We start from the raw sequence: 15,530 nt of genomic DNA, 5'->3' as shown, positions 1-15,530 counted from the left end.
GCCAACAATAAAGGGCGCATGTGCACTCACTCGTGAAATCCAGGTGGCATCTCCCTTCCAGCTGGAATTCGTGTCATTCTGGTGGTGGTGTTCAAATAGAAGACCTGTGCACCAAACCCCAAAAATGTAGCAGGGCAGCCCACTGGAGCTTGAGAATTGATCCTTGGTCCCGCTACACATTAAGTCTGTGCAGGCATGTCAGGACGTGGAGAAGGATCAGGCTGGCTGTAGCAGCAGTTTTTACGCACGCTCCCTGGTCATTGTGCAAAGGGTCCATCTACACTGCAGCTGGGAGGTGAGATTCCCAGCGCATGGAGACGGACACATACTAAAAGTCGCAGTGTGGATGTTGCAGCATGGGCAGTGGCTCAGACTAGCTTTCAAAAATCCAAGGCCTCTTGATCCCCTGAGTCGGCGCTCCGGTGGCCAGCCCGCGTCCCCGCCCGTGCAGTAATGTCCACGCTGCAATTTTTAGCATGCTAGCGCCAATCCGTCTGCTTGTGCTGGGAATTGCACCTCCCAGCTGTGGTGTGCACATAGCCCCGGGAAATGTGTCTGCAGGAGCTGAAAGCCAGACCTTGTGGGCCTAGAGTGATTCTAAAGCAGTTTAATTGTTAGGAGGGCCTGTGTGCTCTCATGCAGCCATTGCATCAGCTCAGGGGTGAAAACCCTTTCCCCTATAACCGTCCTCAGTTCCCCTCTTCCCACTGGTACAAGCGGTCGTGGGTCTGTTTTCCTTCGCTCAGTGACACAGCTGGGTTTAGTTTAAATGTTAATGTAGTTGTTAATTCTTAGGCTAGTGTTTACAATAAATAATAGTACTGAATTAATATTTTGTAAGACTAATTCTGCACTCTACTTATGATGCGACTGGGAAAGGGTTTGGGTTTGGAACACATCTCTTTGGGTCAGAAAATGTCCCTTGTAGACCAGCATGTTGGGTACTTGAAATGCCTGGGAGAAGTCAGTGGTGCTTGGATGTGCATCCTTTATTCCCGGACCTAGAAGCATGCTGGAGGAGTCTTGGTCTGCTCACTCGTCTGTATCTCAAGAGCCAGTAGTTGGATCCAGGAGTTTTTTTCATCACTAAAAAGAGGAGGAAATGTTTGGGTCTGGTGGCCTATTCTGAACCCCTGTACTACTCGATTCAGAGACTTGGAGACACTCTGAGAAAGAAGCCTGAAAGAAGTGCTATGAACCTACAGAGCTGGTCTCCTAGTTCCAAACCTCCCATGCTCATTGATGGGGGAGACTCCACAAAAACAAACTTTCAGAGGCTGCTGTAATGTGAGATTTCTCTAAAGAGCTTTCAGAGCCATCCTGGGCCACTTTAATACTTCTGATACAGAGGTCTCCCCTTCATGTGCAGCCTTACAAATCTACAACCCAGTCCAGTATGTGGTTACCTTTTGCTCCTATTTCCCCTGCTGATGGCTTACCTATTATATTTGCCTGGTCAGAGGTCAGACCTCTAACATGTCAGTGAAAGTGGGGATGCCAAGTCTTGGATTGTATGACCAATTGGGCCTTATGGCTCTTGGGGCATGAGACCATCTCTTGGCAGTGGCAGGCTCATTTGAGAGGTGACCTCTCTGCATTGGAGGAGGAGGAAGAGTAGATAAAATTTAGTTTAAGTTGGTCTCCTTGCTGTGATGACAACAATAAGGCATTACAGGAAATGATGCTAAGCTGAGCTTAGCCCTTGGACTTTCCAGTTGCTGCAGTCCTGGAGAAGGTGCACAAACTTGCTGGCTTGCTGGAGATAAAGGAGAAGGCACCCTGCTTATAAACAAAGGGTTGATAGATCCAGCCAGGGAGATCTGGCTGGCAATGCTCAGCTTAGTCCTCGCCAGCCAGGAAACCTGACTGTATGTTTCACACAACAAGGTCTTGTTTTTCTTCCGAACCTCCAGTCTTTGGTCTAGAGAAGGCAGGGTCACCTGATAGTACACTTCTAAAAGCAAAGCTTCAGGTGCCTTGCACATGTCAGACCAGTCAGGGGTCCTGGATTTGCTAGGAAAGGGTTCCAACTGGAGTCACCCTGTTCCCCATTCCCATTGGAGGGATTGAAATGGGACAGGGCTAGGTTCCATGCTGTGATCTGCCTGTGATGTCTCAAGCCTTGGCTAGTCCTACTACTCTCAAAGGTCAAACTCTCCTCCAGTTCAGTCACGATGCTTGGAGGCCTGGGTCTTGAGCTCTTAATGTCTGGTAGGGTGGTGTATTCAGAAGGGGTGAAGCAGCAGGCTTGTCGCAGTTGCATGTTCCTGCCACCAGAAAATCATGTGTTTGTAAATGGATACATTTCTTTTCTTAGGTGTGTAGTAGTAGTAATGTGTTACCCCTCACACTGCTTGGCTCCTCTAATCCTCAATCAGTTACTAGAGATATCTTGGTTTGATCCCTTTCCACAGTTAAGGTACAGTTAACCTGAACTCAGCATTTCACTATTCTGCTTAAAGGACCTTGTCTTCATTCAGCCATACACTGTTATCCATCAGTTCAAGGTGCCAGGCCTATGACTACATCCCTTGAACCACTTGGGAGCCACTGTTAGCTCCCTGGTAGCTATCTCCTCTGCCAAAGGGGTGAGTGAAATCCAAACTCTGACACTGAACCTTCTTTACGAAGCAGTGCTCACCTAAAACTTCTGCCCAAATTGACTTCAGACGTTCATCTGAAACAAACCATCTCTCTCTTCTGGTCTCGTCCCCTGCAGCCTCATAACACACTCATGGGGGTTTGGGGGAGTGGCTAGACTGCATATATTAGATGTCAAAAATGGAGTTACTACTTTTGAGAGTTATCCTGTTTGTTTATAGCCTTTGAGGGAAGTGAGATATATCCAAAAATTATCCAGATGGATGAAACTCAGTAGCCAAGCCGAGTACAACCAAATGAGCTCTAGACTGGAGGAACTTGGAACTCATTCTGTCAGTTGAGTGGCCATCTACACAGCTTGTCTCCATAATGTATCTATCACCAAGATTTGTAAGGCTGCCACTTGAAGTTCAAAATCAACATCATTTGCCAGCTCTGGATCTAAACTGGATGATCATTTGTAGAGCAGTTGTCATTCAGGGTGAAATTCACTGCCATGCAGTGGGCCATCGCCAGTCTTGTGCACCCCTTAAACTCTCAAAATAGACCATAAGTGGGATTTAAGTATGCTTAGACCTTGTGCTTGATCCTCCATCTTTAACCACTCACTCCTCAGCCCTGTTGTTGGGAATTGCTATTGCTTGCTCATCTATGGGGAGGAGCAGCAGAGGCAGCTTTGTGAGGGAGAAAAGAAGCTAACCTGGCAATAACTGGAGTTCTCCACATGTTGCCTCTACAGATTCAAGTTGACCCGCCTTCATCCTCTCATCTGAAGGTTTTTATAGCTAGTTTGGTTGAGGCGAGCAGGGGACAGCTCTAAGAATAGAGTCCTTTATACCTCTGACAGGGAGACTGGATCTGCAGACAGTGTGCGCGCCCGTAAATGTTAAACTGTAGACCTGAGCGAATAGTAATAAATAAATATTCAAATTCCAAAACCAAATATGATTATATACTCCCCAAGCCTATTATGTTTGCCTTCCATGAAAGTTTGAGTGGCTGAGCTTTCCTAATAGGAATACTTGGAGGGTGAATTTTAAACTGTTATTTAGCAAAGGCAAAGTTTGAATTGTGTACGTGATTAATATTTGAAATTCATACTGCCCTGTGTTATGTAAGCGTCCATTCATGGAACCGAAATGAGACCACATGTCTGAAGTAACTCACCAGCTCAGGTGACTTTTGAAGGTGGATTATGAAGTGGGAAATTGGCCAAGAAATTCTTAAGCAATTTTGAACAACAAACAAATTTTGAGAGTTATGTGATCTATTTGAAGATACTTCCCAAACAGGAAATGAGGTCAAATTTAATGAAAATTTAGACAGTGCTATGAACTGTTCGTCCATCATTATTAAAATGCTTTAGAAAGATTCAGGAATGGCTCGGGACTCCTAGAATGTGGATCTGCTATGGTAACGTACTCTGAAAACTCCACTTGCTGGTGAGTAAACTTCCTTTTTACTCCCATCTCTGGATCCTGTCGATTTTAATTATTTTCTCAACTGTGCATTTTTTCTGGTGTAAGAGTGAAATTATTACGCTTCGGCAGAGCAAATGAAATTATGTGAAAATGAGGACCACCACTGGCCTTTGTCCTCCTATCACACCAACCCCCAAACTTCTCTGAGGTTCACAAAAAGTCTGTTAAAACTTTTTTTGTTGGCATCTTTGCATTCATGCCTCTTCCCAGCCTGCTTATGGCAGGAAGTGGGGGGTGCTGAAATGCTGCAAAAGGGTATTCTTGCAGCATCCTCGACCTACTGAATGAGGAACGTGCTGGAACACTCAATGGGTCTGGCAAGAACTCCAGCCTAAGAGGCAGTCAGACCATCTGAACCTTATAAGTCTCAACACTCACGTTGCGTGCCACACAAATGCACTGGAGTAGGTGTTTTAGGAGGTGGATTTCTGCAGAAGTAGTGAGATGTTTGAAAACATCTACTGAAACAGACTTAGGTCCAGATTTTTAAAGGTGTTTTGGTGTTGCTGTACTCAGCGTTGTAATGCCTAACCGATTTAGAAGCCTAAATGTAATTTTCAGAGGGGATTTAGGCATTTAGTCAATGGAACTTAGGCTCCTACATGCCTGTATCACTTTTGAAAATGACACTTAGGCTCCTAAAATCAGTTAGGCATTGCGATACTGAGCATACCAACACCTATATTCCTTTACAAACCTGGCCCTTAAAAACTAACTTTCTATCTTCTCTGTCTGGTTTCCTGTGTTAACCTGGCTTAAGGATGTTTGATTCTGTGCGGGGTCGACAGAGGCTAATGGAAAAACCACAGGACTATCTGTCTGCTCCATACACCTTCTCCAGTAACAGCCACACGAGAGAGAACCAGGGTTTCTCTGGTTGATGATGATAGAAGCCAAAGAGGATGCCTCTGGGTTGAGTACTTGAGGATTGAGCCTCAATGAATTCTGCCTCCCCTCCTTTGCCCCAAAGTGGGGGAAGCCAGGTACATCTGGGAAACGGAAAGGCAGTCTCAGATCCTGCCCCTGAGACTTTTCTGTGGAGCTGAAGCGGGTTAATTCCTCTGAAAGTGCCATTTGATCTTATTGCATTGCAGACCTGTGCGTGCCTGGGACTAGGTGTTCGGAAATTTGATGATACGAAGCGTATGGGCAAAATGCAGGTGCACATTTTTCCCCTGCTAAGTGTAGTGGCCTGTGCGGGTGGGGGAGAAATCCAAATAAAAGGGTTAACTTATCGTATATACTCGTTCATAAGCCGAATATTTTTGGTAAAAAAGTGACGCATCAAAGAGCAGGGGTCGGCTTATAAATGGGTCTACACCAAAATTTGATGATTTTAAACTCTATGAAATCATTTAATTGAATATCTAATACATTATTGTTTTGTTTACCTGGAGCGTCTGCAGGCAGGGAGCCCCTCAGCTCCCTGTGGCCGCGGTTCGCCGTTCCCCGCCAATGGGAGCTGCAGGAAGGGCGTGCCAGTTCCCACAGCTCCCGTTGGTGGGGAACGGCGAACCGCAGCCACAGGGAGCTGAGCGGCTCCGTGCCTGTGAACGCTCCAGGTAAACAAAACGTCCCGACCCGCCAGCAGCTTACCCTGACGGGCCGAGAGCCAAAGTTTGCCAACCCCTAAAGTATAGAGTTGGCTTATGAAAGGGTCATACAGGTTTTACTATTTTTACCTATCCATCTTGGGGGATCGGCTTATAGTCGTTCATTAGCCTGTTCGTTTATATACGGTATATATTAACAGAGACGTTTGCTCCTTTTTAAAGCTGCTTTTCCTCCTTTCCCCCTCCCCTTTTCTCTCCCTCACTCTCTGCTTGTTTATCCTGTCCATTCAAAGTGACTGGCTGCTTTTCATGTTCTCTCTCACCCACATTAGTTCATTCTACAGAATGAATGTAGTAGTACTGAGGAATAAATGCCCCCCTCATCTCTGCCCTCACAGGGAGGAGGGAGCTGTTGAGTGCAGCTCTTTCCATCTAGCTGACTTTTCCTGGCGAGCTTGATGCTTTCCTAAGCGCTTCAGCGTTCTGGTCTAATGCGTGAGTATGTGACTGTTACAGCAAGGCTGGAGTTCGAAAACACCTCTTCATAACTGGGAAGAGTCCCACACAGATAACTCAGTCCCATCCAGCAACTTGTCGGCACCTTGGGAACATGAAACGCTAAGCTATCAGTCATATAAATTGCTGGGAGCCATTACTCCTGAGTTGTGTTTCAATAGCAAGTCAGTGGCCGTTTCCAGATGAAATGTCCGAGACTTTCAGATAGAATGATTCGAGTGCAGTGGAGAATACTTCTTTGAAATAACTGCAACTTTACATGGCAATTACTAGAGTAATTGTGCCTCAGTTGCCATTTCAGTTCAGTCGTGGGATGCCCCGGTCACTGTGTTCCGGTGTCTGACGCATGGAGGCCTTGGGTTACTGATCCAGTGGCAGAAGGGATATTCTCCCTGTGAATCCAGGAGAAGTGTTAAGAGTCTCTGCGATAGGCTTGGGTGGCACACCCTGGTTTATGCTGAGCAGTGGCAGTTGAGGTGAGATTGGTATTAGTGGGCATCTTTTGAAGTTGCTGTCATCCTATGAGATCACAGAAGGTGGTCCGCTGACCATCTCTTCCATAGTCACACTTCCTCAAATGCATTCCATCATCTGTAGTCACTGAGGCTCTGTATTCCTTGGTGGAAGTCCTTCCAGAGTTAAACAGGTGTACAGTAGGCAACACTCCCCTCCACTTCTCCCTCACTAATTTTCCTCTCAAGGAGGATGCTGTCAAGTAGTTTAGGCCTCAGATATTTGTATATATTAAGATCTAGTGAGAAATGGCCTCTGGATTCTAAATACAGTATCTCTATTTTAAAGACCCCTTTGCCCCACTCCATCACAAAGGAGTTTATTTTAAAATAAACTTTTATAGGATGGACAAATAACAGATGTCTCCTCCCTGTCAGTGTTGCAGCAGCAGTTAACTAATACATATAGCTTCCACAACTGTGTTCCCTGCAGCTGCTAACATTGATGATCCTAGCACACAGATAAAGAACTGAACCAGAGAATCTCTAGAGCCATTCCACTCTGTTTGAAATACAGGGAGATAAAATACCAGTGTTCACCAAAGGGAGAAATTATTATTTATTTGTATTATTGGAAGTACGTAGGGAGCCTCAGGCATGAACCAGGATCAATTGTCTTCTCCATCACAAATGTATCTTCATATATAAATATTATTGGAGAGTGCACAACCTCTTGGAGCTTTGCAGTGGAGTCAGTGGTGTTTATGCGCCTTGACATGTGTTACACAAGTGCACTACAGGGCAAGGTCAGAAGGGATCTATAAAGAGGTGCTGAAATCCCCCTCGTGCTTTTGGTTCCTGTTTTAGTGCTGGTCTGTCAAATTTGGAATTGCTTCATCTCTGACAGTCTTTGGGTAAGTTTTTATGGGGGTTTTGGTGGTTTTGATTTATAAAAAGCTGCTAAATTAACTGTCCATTTGACATCTTGTTTTCAAAAGAGAAGAGATTCCCTGTTTGTAGAATTTCTGGGTCTAGAAGTTTCTTACCAAGGTTCCTTCCTGGCTCCTTTAGAAAACCAGTGCTAAAACTGAGAGGTGAAAAAAGTATTTCTACCACCAACATTCACTGTGTCTCCTTTCTTTGAGATGGGCCTGTTCCCTATGAGCTTATGGACAAATTTCTGAATATTCCGGGTGGCAGGACAGAGGGAAACAAATGTGTGTCTCCTCTGTGAAAGTGTATTTGTTCCCAGCCTGTCTTTGTCCCTCTCCCTTGACATCAGAGGAATTTGTCCCAGCTCCAAGTGATAGGCAATTTGAGATATGAGGCAACCTCCATATGGGGGGGAGAGAATCTTTGAAGCTCCTTCATTTAGACAAGTTGTGGTGCTGGTGCTGCTCAAAACCATATTTAAATACCAGCATGTAGCCCCCATCTTCACCATCACCTCCTCTTTCACAGACAGAGTCTGTGCCAGTATTTTTATGGTTTGAGGCCAACACCTTGATTCTCATGGTCTTCCTTTGCATCTGGTTCTTGTGTACAGGTGTAGGGCCCCTCTCGATAGCATTCATAATGTCACTGGAAGATCTTACTTTGGAAGTACAGGTCCTTCCTTACTTGGAAGTTCAAATTCCAGTTCTTCACCAAAATCCTTTGGCATTTGAGCACCCTGCTTTTCAGTGCTTACGTTTATCCTAAAATTGGGGTGGGGGAGTTTCTAAGGAGCCTTTCTAGTGATCCCAGGAGCCTGCATATTTCTTTTGGGTCCTCAGTAAGGTACAACTTCTCATACTTTATAGTTGTGTGTCGTCTTTGGTAAAACAATGTGGAACCTCTTCTAAAATGCCAGGCTGAAAAAGTTCTTCTAATTCTCCTCAGGCCTGTGTTCCTGCTTCTCTAAGTGTGTAACTGGATGATTCTTTGTTCTAAGGGGGACTGGTTGATCCTGTGTTCATTTCTCTGGAGAAGACTTCTGTTTCTGCCCCTTCTCCTGTGGCCAACAGAATGATTCCTCAGGTAGCTAATGGTTTGGATGGGCATTTTTCTTCTGTTAAGCCCCTTCAGATTATCTAGTGACAGCAGCTGCTAACAACATGGCCAGAGCACCCAGGATCCTTCTGCTGTCCCTCTTGATAAAGTATCCAGGGAGCTAGTGTGTCGGGGAAGGGAAGTTGCCCTCTGAAGCTTGGCCACGAGTAGATAATTACCGGACCCTGAAGACGTCATCGTTACTCTGTTTGGTCTAAAATGCAGTCAAGATGTGAAGGTTTATTGGAGTCTTACAGGTGATGCTTGTTTTGAAAGGTGGTCAGAATATACAGTTGCTGGCTTCTTTCATGTTCGTTTGAGGGAGAGGAGCTAGTTGCCATGTGGCAAAAGAGGAGTGTGGATGGAGTGAGCCCAGAAGGAATCAGGGGAGCCCTTTTAGCAGCATTCGGGGCTGCAGAGACGTAGGGAGGGTTTCATCGGCTGGAGCTCGGAGCCATCAGATTGGCCTTGCTGGCTGGAGCTGAGTTCTTGACAAACGCGTCTTCATCTAAACTGTCAGAGGGTAGGAATTATTTTTTCTTTGAAATCTTCTTTGTCAGTAGCTGAGCTTTTTCTTGCTTTTTCTTCTGCTGCTTCTCTCATGTGGCTGTTCTCGGACTACTTTGTGTTAGTGTGAGAGCCCTCTGTTCTCTGTCTGCAACCGAAAGGAGCTCTGCCCCCTCTTCCATAGGGAAAGGGGAACAGTTTCTCCTACCGGGAAACGGCTTTGCTTTAGGGGTGCTGTTAGCTCTTTCAGAGGAGGTAAATTCACTCTTCCTTAGAATTCTATCACCCTTTGGCCAGGAAAAATTGCCATCTGTCTGGGGTAAGAATAAAGACCTGGTTCCTTTTTAGTTCCTGAGTGACTGTGGTTCTGAAAGTCTGACCCACCTTTTTGTCTCTGGTTTAGCGACTCTTGTCCATTAGAGTTCATTTGGTCCTATTGCTGCTCACTATGATTTGACAAATAGCTGTCTGCTCAGCCACAGAAAGCGTCTTCTCAGGATCTGTCCTCATCTTTATCAGTTGCTTAGACTATGTTAATATATTTTGGTAAGATGTTTTCCCCTCCTTGGTTTTGGGAAGCCCATCTCTGTGTAGTGTGTCCCCAGATGGCTCGAGGATCGTTTGGAGATTAGGTATAAGGTATCAAGTTGCTTGTTCCAGAAGTTTTCATGGGCTAGTTTAATCAAATCTTCCATGGCATTATAGTTCAGACTTGGGCTAGGCAAGATGCTCAGTTTTCTAAGGCAGACTTTTAGGCTCTAGGAGCTCACTGCCAGGGAGACTACTCTTTGCTGACCTCCAAGGACAGGGGAACGTAACACAAGAATGGCTGTAGAAAAACCTGTGAAGCTGCAAATGGGGCTGGATGCCAGTACCTGGAGTCCCCTCTGGATGTTCTTCCCATAAAGACACGCTCTCTCTTTTGCTCTCTCCTCTCCCACTCCTGCTAACTACAGGAGAAGGATTTGGGGCAGCAGATTGGGAAGGCTGGGTCTACATATCCCATTCTATAAATGCAGCCTTGTAACCTCCCAACTGTGCATGCGTTAGGACATGTGGTCACTAGCTCAGCTGATTCCATCTATGTGCTGGAGCACGTGATTCCCAGAAGGGTGGATGTGTGTGAGCACTGTAGTCAGACAGACCAGTCACGAGTGACCTCATTTTTATTCCAGCATCTCATGTGGTGTTATAGGGCAGTGCTGTGTGTACATAAAATAATTTAGATGGCGTTAAGTGTGTCCTAAGCGGTACTTCCCTCTTATGTGATGGGTTTGATCATTTTGTCGATGAGTGTCAGCATTAGAAAAAACTTGCAGAACCAGAACTCTGCTGAATTCATGGTCCTGTGAATAATGGATAGGTGACTGGAAGATCCTAGGTTCTCTACATCTCTTGAACAGTCTGCATTGCTGCATAGTGACCGTTGATTCACTGGTACTTGGACAGATCCAGGAAAAGCATTGGGCAGGTTAAGAATGCAGTAAATCGGGTTTCCTCCCAACCTACAGTACAGAGGGCCAGATTACAGTCCCAGATCTGTGTCGCTGGATATGCTGTGTCTGAAGAGTCTGATTTCACCTTTAAGCACCCCTGACTCTGGGTGAGGCCAGAGCTTTTCACTCCCAGACTCTACACATTTGGGGATGAGAATTCCAGGCTGCCAGAGGGTTGGTTGTGTTAGCCATTCTTATGGAATTTAGTTCTTCTACCACAGAAAGCTTTGTTATGGATGCCCTCCAGCTTGAGAGGTTTCTTTCTTCCTCTATTTGATGTTTATCTATTCTTATTCCTGTTGGGTTTTGTTGTATGTTAATGCATGACTTCATGATAAGATTTAGTTGGGGTCTGCAGCCTCCTCCAAAGCCTTTCCCAAAACACTTCACTACAGGCTCATTGACTTTAAAATAAACAAATCAGACCAGAACCCCGCTGTTTGTTCCTTCTGGCTTTGCTTACATCGAAATCCATAGCTTGCAAATTGATTCTCAAAACTTTGTTATAACTAAATCCATGGCTTTCCAAACGTCATTCCTGGGTCCTTGGAATCCACCCAAACTGTCTCTGTAGCCCAGTTTGGTTTTGTCTTTGTGTTTGAAGGACATAAATAAATTTTAATTCAGAACTTTACATTCTTTTCTCCTCACCTTTCTTTAACACTAATTTACTTGCATCTTGCTCTCTTGTTGCTGATTGGTCTTTATTGCTTTACTACGGCTCCTCTTACTGAATGATTCTGACCAATCAGTTGGCAGGCAGAGCTCCGCCCCTGCTTCGGCCGCCATGAGTGCTGCCGGCCTGGCTGAGCAAGGTACGTGGCATGAGTCCTGTTATCTCCTGAGTGCCTGAACCTAGCCCACACCCACTCACTGCCAGTAAAAAAACCAGCATGCAAGTGCCTGCGCACCCAGTGAAACGTCATCCATGCTTGCTGGCTGAGAAATTGGCATGCAGAACAGATTTCATCTAATCTGGAACCATCACCACGTTGATTTTACTGAATTACTAACCAGATTTGAAGGCCAGACATGTATAGGGCCCTGCAGCGAGACCAGCACATGAGTCGGGAGGGGGAATTGATGTGTGTGTGGCTAGCGCCTGCTATTTCAGCAGGTGGGGCTGAGCAGATTAGCTCAAGAATCTGAGTTTAAAACTTTGGGAAGCCCAGACTAAAGGGCTTTATTTGCATGTGCTCTTTAGAACCCTGTTGTACTGAGATGGATCAGGTTGATTGTTACCCTGCAATGGCAGGTTTCTCTGAAATAAACAGCTACTGTGTCCTAGGAGAACATGGAACTGGGTTCCCCTCTGCTTCCAATTCTTCTGTAAAATGGGGTGAATTAGGACAGTAGAGAGCCCTAGGGTTTCTGTTCCCAGTACAATATTGTCTTAAAGCAAGAAGAAAAGCTCTCTGTCAGGCTACTGTGGAGCAGTCAGATTTCACAAAGCTAAATTCAGTGATCTTCCTTCCCACCACCCCCCAAAAATGCCTGCCAGCTTGAGACCATAACAGTGTCTCAGCCCTGTACTGCTGCAGGGCTGAGAGAGCCAGTGTTGGTTAGTGAACTAAGTGTAGGGATGGAAGTCATGAATTTCTGGGTGGCCAAATTGGGACTGGCAATCACTGACGTGTGGCATGACCTAAGGCCTGCCACCTGGAGGTAAGGCAACTGCAGAGCACACAGACCAAAGGACTGTTGTTTGAGAAAGAAGAGTGAGAGGAATGGGGCTCGGAGAAGCATTCCATGGCATTGTTTGGAGTTGGTATTTTGGTCCCATGTGAAACGCTGCCCCTCAGCACATCCAGTGTGTCCAGTGTTCATTGCTGATGAGTTCAGCATGATGGGTTTGTGACTCTTAATGCCAAGACTGTGAGCCTAAGGGGCTGCCTTTCATTTTTGTCAGAGACTAAAACAAGATGTGCCTGGCCGGCAGAGGGGGTGGGGGACAGAGGTTGTGCTCTGTGCTTCTCATCAGAGATTAATGAAGAGATGCTAAACCAGTAATAGAAATACATGTTAAATTATAGGACTTTCAGTAGGGGCTCTTAACAGCACTGTGGAGGGAAGGGGGTTTTGAATCTCCTTACATAGAGGAGGTGGGGAGGGATGCGGTCAGTGACCCATGCTTGGAAACCAGCAAAGTATGGGTGCACAAGACCTTTGCTAAACTTAAAGGGGTCCCCCACACATTTCCCTGATATCTCCTGTGTTGAATGCTGGGGATTGCTTGTCTGCTCCTCTCATTAAAGAAGTAAGTCCTGTCTGTCTGTCGCTTGCTGCAGGAATCCCACCCACATCCTCTGATTTCTGTCAGATAATGTGTACAGATTAACCAGTGGGTAAATTACGTAGTGTCTGCTTTGCTTGGGATGTCTGCCGCCTCTTTGTCACTGTGAGAGTGTGCATCTCCTGTATCCTCGGAGTATCCTTACAAATCATGATGATGCATGAGCTAAATGAGCAACCAACTGAATTTCTTTCTTCACTGCTGAACTAGTAACTGGACTGTGAGAGAACTGTATGTATGTGAAATGCTGAGATCACAGTGGGTACCAGCAGAGGGATGGGAGGGGAAGCTGTGTCTTCCAGGGCCCATGCCTGCTTTGCAGGGTGCTGGGCTGGGTGGGAGGTGTTCTCTGCTAGAGGCTAGGCTGGCATCCACAATGCCTGGGGCAGGTGGGAAGACTATCTCCACCAGAGGCCCAGCTAGTGTAAGCAGGTGGGGAAGCTGTCTGCGGAAGCCGTGGTCTCTGGTGTAACTTCATAATGTTTTACCTGTCTACAGAGGTAAATGGGAGTGTTGGGAAGTGTGGAGAGTGAAGAATCAGCAGACTCCCAGCTTGTTCCTGGGCCCCCCGGACATGGGCAGTAGTGCAGGCCTGCTCTGTGCTGTTTTTGGGAGCTGGAGCTTTAAGGCAAATTCCAGACATGAGATGCTTGCATTATGGAGTAGAGTTAGGACCAGCTCAGCCATGGCAGTTGCCAAGTTTATGGTGTTATTTTCTTGGTATTGGAGAGAAGCAGCTGTTGTCTGCACCATTTCAGCCTGAGCTGAGCAAAAAGTTTTGTCTCAGGTGTTGTCTAACCAGTATAAGTAAAGTCTGTCGGCCATGTGGGATAGCTGAGGTGTATGGGTGTGGAGTTGAAGAGTTACACAGGTATTTCAGTCTCAAGGCCTTGCAGCTGCTGGTTTGTTGCAATGCCTTCTTGTCTAATTGTGGACAAATCCAGAGAAAAGCGTGAGTGCCAGTTTACCAGCACATCTTCTGGGAGTGGTAGGACAATGGAGTGTTTCATCAGAGGTTCTAAGCAAGGCAGGTTTGGTGTTGCACATTCTGTCACTTCCTCTTCCTCTCTCTTTCTGTCTCTTTGTCCATGTCCTCACTGTGGTTAGCATCCCAATCTGGTGCCTGCTCATGCTGATGAGCCCACACACTTTTAAATAGCTGCTTAGGAAAGTCATGTCAACTCCTTGTCACAGCAGCTTCTTGCCAAGGGAGTAGAAACTGCTGGGCACCATCCACGAGAGTTAACCAAACCGTTCTGTATCCACTGAGAATGGAGGCAGGGAGGCCCATTGCTGACAACCATTGTTAATGTGTCACTTTCCTGTTGCACGTGCAAGCCCCGCCTACCCTGATCATATGTGCACATGGCCAGACGCGCGCACTTTGGGTGTGTGACTCTCTCTCTCTCGTGCACTGCCAGACACTCCTCCTCCTATGTGTGTGTCTGTCTGTTGGTTTCTCAGTTCTAGTTGTTCAGACCAAGCATGGCAGAGCTTCCATCACCGTCAATGAAGAAATTCAGCCTTCCCTTCTCTTCTTTTTTCACTCTCTCTCTTTACAAGCTGGCAGTGCTGCCTTTGCTCCTTCCCCACCAAAGTCCTCGATCCCATTTTATTACTTGCCATTATCCCAGACATTCCTCTGGGTAATTTTGCATCTTGGCAGTGATTAGGATTTCTTTGCATTATCGACACCTCCCCCCGCAACTTCATAAATAAAGTCTCCCTTATGTAAATAGCTGTACTTGAGGGAAAATCTCTGTCCGGATACTAGAATCTGACGGATGTCTTCAGCTTTTTCTCTGTAATGGCTGTCACCTTTGGAGGAAGGGGAGGCTGTGAGAGAGTAGAGGACTTGAAATAAAATCACCTTGGGAGCTCTGCACTGTTGGACACTGGATCTCAGTGAGGTTAGGGAGGGTGGGAGAGTTGCTGGCTTAACACTAACTGTTGAATAGAAAGGGCAGGCTACCTTCCTTCTCTCGATCTGATTGTGATGGGTAGCGACACAACAGTTTGACCTCTGCTGCTTTCATCATTACCAAGAGAAATTAGCAGGGGGTTGTCCCTTTAATTCTTGTGCAATCTGGAAGGGAAGGGAAGAGAGATTTAAAACCAAACCCTCACCACCTTGTCCTGTTTTTCTCTGCAGCTACCAAAAGCCTATTGAACAAGAAGTCGGATGGAGTGAAGGTAGGTCCAAGCTTTTCTACCTCCCCGCTCCTTTTCAGTCCATTTACCAGCAGGCAGCTGCCTCAGTACTGGGGCTGTCCTCTGAAGAATGGGTTGTTAGGGAGCTGCTGGGTCAGATCCCCACACCTCTTACCTGCACAGCATACAACTAGCAAGGTGTGTTATAGGATTTCCTTCCCCCTAAGGTTTGGGTACTGGCTGTTGCCTGAGGCAGGATACTGGGCTGGAGGGACCAAAGATCTGATCCCGTCTGGCACAAGCCCTGGCCTGTGCAGTTCGGCTCCTGAGCATGGGAAGATTTTGCTTTTTTGCAAAGCTATTGTCAGAGGATGACAAAGGCCAGCAGCACTCATGGAAATCTCCCCATCTCACCCCTTCGCTCCATTGACAGGGCCTGGGGGTTGTGG

The 15,530-nt window shown here is 46.3% G+C and overlaps 1 protein-coding gene across 18 annotated transcripts in view; it reads left to right on the top strand.

Annotated features, from left to right (window-relative positions):
• CAMK2G (calcium/calmodulin dependent protein kinase II gamma) overlaps positions 1 to 15,530 on the top strand; it is a 173,379-nt gene that overhangs the window by 113,545 nt on the left and 44,304 nt on the right. For all 18 annotated transcript variants that reach the window (XM_073352899.2, XM_073352890.2, XM_073352887.2 and 15 more), the window contains one exon: positions 15,083 to 15,123. In XM_073352899.2, the coding sequence (XP_073209000.1) occupies positions 15,083 to 15,123 (41 nt within the window). The remainder of the gene's footprint in view (positions 1 to 15,082; positions 15,124 to 15,530) is intronic.

This window comes from Lepidochelys kempii, chromosome 7 (assembly GCF_965140285.1).
Source record: "Lepidochelys kempii isolate rLepKem1 chromosome 7, rLepKem1.hap1, whole genome shotgun sequence".
In the NCBI taxonomy this organism is placed as follows: Eukaryota; Metazoa; Chordata; order Testudines; family Cheloniidae; genus Lepidochelys; species Lepidochelys kempii.
Note: the sequence above shows the minus strand (reverse complement) of the source record. Positions and strands in the feature narration are given on the sequence as shown.